General features: G+C 43.5%; 1 protein-coding gene across 1 annotated transcript in view; it reads right to left on the reverse strand.

The window, feature by feature from the left end:
- Positions 1-4,128: 4,128 nt before the first annotated feature.
- LOC101991277 (coiled-coil domain-containing protein 102A-like) overlaps positions 4,129-7,453 on the reverse strand; it is a 9,377-nt gene continuing 6,052 nt past the window's right edge. The window contains 3 exon segments of the mRNA XM_026783709.1: positions 4,129-5,551; positions 5,553-5,640; positions 7,002-7,113. Coding sequence (XP_026639510.1) covers positions 4,339-5,551; positions 5,553-5,640; positions 7,002-7,113 — 1,413 coding nt within the window. The 3' untranslated portion in view covers positions 4,129-4,338.

The raw sequence follows: 7,453 nt of genomic DNA on the forward strand, positions 1-7,453 counted from the left end.
TTTTTTTTTCACAATGCTTTCGAGGGTTCCCAGAACATTCAACAGACCTTGCTTGAATGGGAATTCGATCCATGCTGTTGCAACAGAAACTTGAGGACTGGTAATCTAAATTGAGCTTGGAGTACACACCCCAGGTCCTGTACAGACTGGTGTTCACTAGGTCTCAAAGAAGAAACATAGATAAAAATCTTAGGAAAATGCACAATCCACATCAACAATTTAGAAATATTTTTAAAAAGTAACAAAAATTGAAATCAAAATGAAGTAACATTTATAGCAACAGACTTGAAAATTATAGACATTGTGAACATAGAACACATAGCACACAATAATATTATAGTTACCATCACCTCATCTGCTCACAAGGAACATTCTAAGACAGACCATAGGTTCACAAAACTATAGATAATACAAAACCCTATAGATACTATGTGTTTTCTTTATATACAGTACTTATGATGAATTTTAACTTAGATATGAAGCCTGATAAGAATCAATGACAGTAGTAATCAAAGAGAATATTTATAACAACACAATAGACTAAAAGTTATTGAAAATTATAATTTTCCCATATATTTGTATCGCCCATATATTGACCATGAGGAACTGAAGCAGTAAAAAGTGAAACTGTGTATAAAGAGGGACTATGATATTATGTTGAAAAAATAAAGAATAGGGTAATCTAAATGTAAACATGGAAGAAGAAATGATAACAATTCTGAAGACTAACATGAAATAAACAAAAACTAAAACACAAACGTTGTAATAAATTCCTAGTGGATGAACAGGAGGTTATAAACAGGCACCAAGAGAACTCATAAAACTGAACACAAAATTAAGTAAGTAATACATGATATAGTTCAGATAGACATGAAAGAGGGAGTTAAAAGGCTTGGAAAATACCATGAGGAGATAAAGCACAACAGAATCAGAGGTTTAAGAAAAGACAAAGAAGAAATAATCAAGGGTTTACAGGCTGTTCAAGAGCTGATGAAATATATAGTAGCCTTCAGACTGCTAAACAGAATTACAGGCAGGATACATGCACAAGGGCACCGCCACAAATCTAAGGATAGCCAGAAGACAGAGATCGTGTCTAACAGAGACAAGCAGTACATATGTACACACATATACTGGTGAGAAAATGCTTATCAAATGAAAAATAGACATCCAGTGAATCTAACTCTTAAAAATGAAGGAGAAACAAGGACATTTTTGACACAGCCATCAACCAAAGTCATTCCTTGCCAACCGTCAGTGAGAGGAATTTAAAAACTAGTTTAAACAAATGGAAACTCTATACTCCAAACTCTAAATGAGGAATAGGCAAATATACAAATATATCTTAAATATGTGGATGATCCCAAACCAGTATTAACAGTCTCATAAAGCAAACATATAAAAATTCAATATGTAACAACAATTAATCATAAAAAACATGAATATGGGAGGGTTTAGAAAGAACAAAGAGAAGAGAGAAAATGATGTAATTATACTATAATCTCAAAATAAAAGAAATTGAAGGATTATATCAACAAATTTTTTCAGTAAAGTGTAGATTATGCAAAAACAGAAATGAAATGCTTAAGTAATAGATTGAAGGTGCCAAAACTGAAGAATATCCATTGCACTTAAACAGAAAATTGACCACTGAAAGATCATAAGCTTTCTTTGATTAACTTTAAAAACTTACATATTATGTTTTTTAGCCAAAACACAGCTTTCCTTCAATTCAATAACTAAAGTATAACTGTTAGTTGTACTTATTACTGTGTTACATAAGGACATTTAAATACAAGTATGTATTGTAAGTTGAGTATATATAGATTGTAACCTTTGTAAGTATCTGAGGGGCTGGAGTGATGGCTCCGTGGATGAAGTGCTTACCACTCAACCATAAGGACCTAAGTTCAAATCCTCAGAACCCATGAGAAAGCCAGGTGCAGCACTGAGATGGGAAGTTGAGATGGTGTGTTTCAGCTATCCTGGCATATGCAGTGTCCAAAAAAGGGACCCATGTCAAACAAGGCTCTGTATCACATGTCTGCCCTCACAGACATATGCACACAAGTTTTAAAGGTAAATATGAAAAAAATGCATTTTGAGGGGAAACGAATCAAAACCATCAGCAAATGACGAATGACCTAATCAAAAAGAAATGGTCTATAGAACAAACAGAGAGGTCTCAAAAGAAATAAAAAGGTGTTCATCATCCTGCAATCAGAGACATATACAGGAAAACTACTTTGAGATTTCATTCTACCCCAGTTGGAATGGCTGAGATAAGAAAACAAAGAACACAAACGTTGGTGAGGGTTCCAGGGGAGTGGAATCATTCACTGCTGGTGGAATTACAAGGCAGGCCAGGCACTGTGGAAATCAATGTGAAGAAGTCTCAAAAGTCTAGCAACTACCAAATGGTCTAACTGTATCACTTCTCGGCATATGAGCCAAATACTAGATATACTACTACACTGATATATTTTAAGCCATGTTTACTGCCTTTCTATTCACAATAGGTAGGGAATAAAAACAACCTATATGTCCATCAGCTGATGAATGGACAATGAAAATGTGTCATATACGTATGTATACCATGGTATTCTATTCATCTTTTAAAAAAATAGCAGCAAGGGGATGGAGCTGGAAACTATACTTAGCAAGATAACTCCAATCCATAATGGAAAACCCCACTGTCTGAATTGTTTCTACCAGCTTTTAGCGTTGAGTATTTAGAGAACCCAAGAAGAGAGGCAAGTAGCAAGGGATCACAGTTCAGGGAAGGAAGAAGGAGATTTAGAGAGGGGCTTAGTAGGACACTTGAAGGAGGAAAGGGGAAAAATGGAGAGGGGACTTCTCTTGGGAGGGGGAAGAAAAACAATAAAAAGAGAGAGGGGGTACAGGATAAATTAAGGATGTTTAAGTTTAATTAAGGATACAGGATAAAAGTAAGGATGTTATTTTGTAGGCCTTTTTAAAAATACATGATACATATGGATGCTTATCTATGTATACATAGCTTAATTGGAGTTGTCCCATATGGGGTAATAATGTTCCCCAGGAGCCACAAGTTATGTGACGGCTTGAATGAGAATGGCCCCCATAGGCTGTTATATTTTGAATGTTTGGTCCCTAGTTGATGGAACAGTTTTGAGAAAGATGCTGATGGAGGATGTGTGTCACTGGGAGTGGATTTTGTGGTTTCAAAAGCCCATGCCAGGCTCAGTCTTCCTTCCTCCCTCCCTCCCTCCCTCCCTCCCTCCCTCCCTCTCTCCCTCCTCCAGCTTGCTAATAATGATATAAGCTCATATGGAGCTACTGTTCCAGAGCAATGCCTGTCTAACTCCCTGCCATGTTCCCTGCCATGATGATCACAGACTCACCCTCTGAACCTGTAATCAAACTCCCAATTAGATGCTTTCTTTTATAAGTTACCTTGGTCATGCTGTCTCATAACAGCCATAAACAATGTAGCTAGGACAGACTGTCTAACCAAAGCACCAAGTGCCAGGGAAAGTGCCACCTCCCTTCCAGCTGTTTGTCAAGGGAGTCTAAGAGATCCCCCATAACTAATATGGGATATTGCCATTTCGTCTAGTTACCTTCCAGAAATTTAAGGTGAGATGCCACACAGTTAGGACTTAGGATTTGGAATAACTGAGATAGTAGTGAGGTAGAAGCCTCCCTGGTGGCTCCCTCTCATAGCATTTTGAGGTTATATGCAGCCAGCCAAAAGTTAAATTTTTCTATTGAACTGTAAAACCTGTAAAACACAGAAGTGGCTCTAGTTAATCAAGATAATTCAATGATGCAAAAATAGCACTAATATCTCTGGAGTAAGCAACTGCAGGGAGCCGGACAGAATCGCCATTACAAGATGGCTATGACATTCTGTCCCCTTGGAAATAACTCCATATATGGCTATGCCATTGGGAGCTGCGTGTCCCCTGCTTCCCGCATGCGCGGTGGATAAGGGCCCTTGGACCTATCCCGATGCAATCTGGTGACAGTTGATGGTGGCAACCAATCACAGGGAGACCCTAGTGACAGTTGATGGTGGCAACCAATCACAGGGCGACCCATGTGCCTACTCCCTGTATAAGCAGCTGCTTTTGTGCTCTCGGGGGGGCCCCTCGCTTCCTGCTCTCCCTCAACCAAGAGGCACTCCATTAAAGCCTGATCTGAGAAGAATCCTCGTGTGGTGGTTGTTCTTCTTCCCTGGTCGAGAAGTTCGCTGCAGCTGGTGCTGAAATCCCGGGAACTTCGGTCGCCAGGCGAGGGGCCAAAGAGGATTCAGAACTCAACACGCGGAGTGGTGACGTCGAGTACTAAGGAATGTCAGCGGGTGCAAAGTCCTGGAATAAACTGCAGTGAGAAGAGCTCCGGTGGGACGAGGCTGACCATGACAGTTGGTGGCCCGTACGGGGAACCTCCGCCCCTCTCCAGCTTCTTTACCTCCGTCTCGTGCTGCTCCACACGCCGATTGGCGTGTGCCAGCTCTGCCACCTTCTCCTGGAACTGTTTTTTGAGCTTGCCATGCATATGCTTCAGATCTGCCAGCTCCTTGTTCTTCTCGAAGAGAGCGGCCTGGCTGGCTCTCAGGTCACAGTCCAGGGCACTGGCATTCTGCCGCCGTCTGCGGGCCAGGGCCTCCTCCAGGTCTCCAACCTCTGCACGCAGCTTCTTGTTCTCCCTCTCTAGGCCCAGCTTCTCCATCTCCAGCCTCTCTCTGCGGCCCCACTCAGCTGCATTTCCTGCCTGAAGCCTTTCCATCTCCCCCCTCAGCTCAGCCATCTTGCGATCCATGCTAGAGCTTGTGCCCAGCTCATCCTCTAGGTCTTCAGACATGCGGCCCAACTCATCCTGGTGTGTCTCCTTGAGAATGCTGAGTTGCTTGAGCATCTCCTGCTTGGTCTTGCTTAGCTCCTCCTCGTATTTGATCTTCCACTGGCTAAGCTGCCCCTCCAGCTTCTCGATGCTTCTGCTCAGGGCCAGTTTGTCCTCTCGTTCCTTGAGCAGCACCTTCTGAGATTCGTCCAGCTGCAGCCGCAGGGCAGTCAGCTTGGAGGCATCCTCCTGTGTACTGGCTGTGTCCTCCCAGGGCAGGCGGTTGTGATCCTGGCGGCCTGAGCTAGCCCGAGAGCCCCCAGCCGCCACACTGCAGGTATCCCAGCAGCCCTCAGACTCCTCTGCTCTGCTCTTCAGCAGGCTCTCTACCAGGTCCAGCTCCTGGCTACCAGGCGGCCTCTCTGCCCCGATGTCGCGCACAGGTTCATTCTCGCGCTCAGGCTCCGGACCATCGTGTGTCTTGTCCACTGCACCACATGCTCCCCACAGCAGGGCCAGCTCGCGGCCTCGTGCCTCGCACTCGCCTTGAGCCTCCTGGAGCTCACGGCGCGTGCCCGCCAACTCCTTGGTGAGCGTGTCCACGCGCTGGCGCAGTTGGCGCACCACCTCGCGCGCACGCTTGTGCTCCGCGCGCACCTTGCTCCACTTCTCGCGCCAGTTCGCCTTGCAGTCGGACCACCAGTGCATCGTTTTCTCCATTTGCGGCTCGTGCGCGCGCCTCCTCCAACTCCCACAGCCGCAGCTCCTCGCAGCTCTCCCAGTCAATTACAGGGCGACCCGTGTGCCTACTCCCTGTATAAGCAGCTGCTTTTGTGCTCTAGGGGGCCCCCTCGCTTCCTGCTCTCCCTCAACCAAGAGGCACTCCATTAAAGCCTGATCTGAGAAGAATCCTCGTGTGGTGGTTGTTCTTCTTCGCTGGTCGAGAAGTTCGCAGCAGCTGGTGCCGAAACCCGGGAACTTCGGTCGCCAGACGAGGGGCCAAAGAGGATTCAGAACTCAACACGCGGAGTGGTGAGTTGAGTACTAAGGAATGTCAGGGGGTGCAAAGTCCTGGAACAAACTGCAGTGAGAAGAGCTCCGGAGGGACGAGGGTGACCATGACAAGCAACAAATGTCTCATTGGACTTAAGACCCACTCAATAGGAGGGAACTGCCTGGAACTATAAACCCAGGCAAGAACCTGAGGGTCAAGAAGTCATAGACCCTAGAGTAGAGCATGCTGCTGCCATTTTTCTAAATCACTATCACTTCCAATGATTTTCTAAATATTTATCCTCCTACTCATCACATAAGCTTCTCTTCAGGCGCCTACTCCCAGCTGATACATCTGCAATACAATCCCTACAGCTATCGCTCAGGCACATGATGGAAGAAGAGTCAGAAAGACTGTAAGAGCCAGAGGACCAGGATTTGCCTGCTGCCGATGCTGTCTTCTAGATTAGGAATGCTGCACCAATGAAATCCCAGACTAGCAGCACAAGATCTAAACAATGACCAGCCAGTCAACATGCCCATGTGGATAAGAGAAAGCTTCCCAAGCTTGAAGCCCTAGATGAAGTAAATCAGGTGGTCAATGACTGCAGAGGTAGGAAGAATGTTTTCTCCACAGATAACACTACCTTATCAGTCATCTAGTAGGAAGTGGTCAGCTCTAAACACATGTACATGCAGGCAGCACTAACTGGACATAGTAGGTTATGTGTATAATATATATGTATGTGTGTATAAATATATATGTATATACATATAATAAAGTTACATTAGAAGAGGCCATAAATTAGAAAAACGGTAGGGAAAATGCAGAAGGGGTAGGACTGGAAGACAAAGGAAAATGGAAATGATATCAAACAGTGAAGACATGTATGAAATTCTCAAAAAAATTAAAAACTAAAAATAAATCAGTTGAATTTAAAATGTAAGGCATAATTCAGTTCAACTGATATAAATTGGAATCTAAGTGCAAACTGGAACAAAATACCACACTCATTAAAATATGTTCATTAAGTATGAGCTGCTGCACTTCGAGATGTGTTTATAAGTTTATGTTAGAAATTAAGTCTCGGAATTCATGACTTAGAAACACCTAATGGATAATTTTAGTGCAAGTAAAAGAAAAAAAACCAGGAGACACAACTTGACCCTCTGGCTCTTACAGTCTTTTGGCTTCCACAAGTTTTCCTGAGCCCTAAGTGTAGGGGTTACATTGTAGATGTAGCATCTGTGTTCTGGCACCCAAAATGTGGATGTTCCAATGGTCTCGTTCTGCTGCAAAACCAATACAAAAAAGAAAGAAGTCAAAAACTAGAGGTCAAAGGGGAAATTAGTGATGGAGTGGGATCCTTGGGGGATAGATACTGTGAGATTAACAAAATCAGAAGGTGGGAAAAGTCCGAATTACCCAGGATGGGTAATTTTAAAGGATATTACATTTTATTTTTAAAGAAACAATTTTACAACCTTTAAAAATTGAAGCCGTAGGTAAAATCTTCTCTCGAAACCACTAGTACAAGAGAACTCAAGAACAATGGCAATGGGTTTTTGATCCTACTGCATGTGCTGGCTTTGGGGGGGGCATGGGCAGTTTGGATGCTCAACTTACTAAACC

The sequence above is a fragment of the Microtus ochrogaster genome, chromosome 19 (assembly GCF_000317375.1).
Source record: "Microtus ochrogaster isolate Prairie Vole_2 chromosome 19, MicOch1.0, whole genome shotgun sequence".
NCBI classification, from domain to species: domain Eukaryota; kingdom Metazoa; phylum Chordata; class Mammalia; order Rodentia; family Cricetidae; genus Microtus; species Microtus ochrogaster.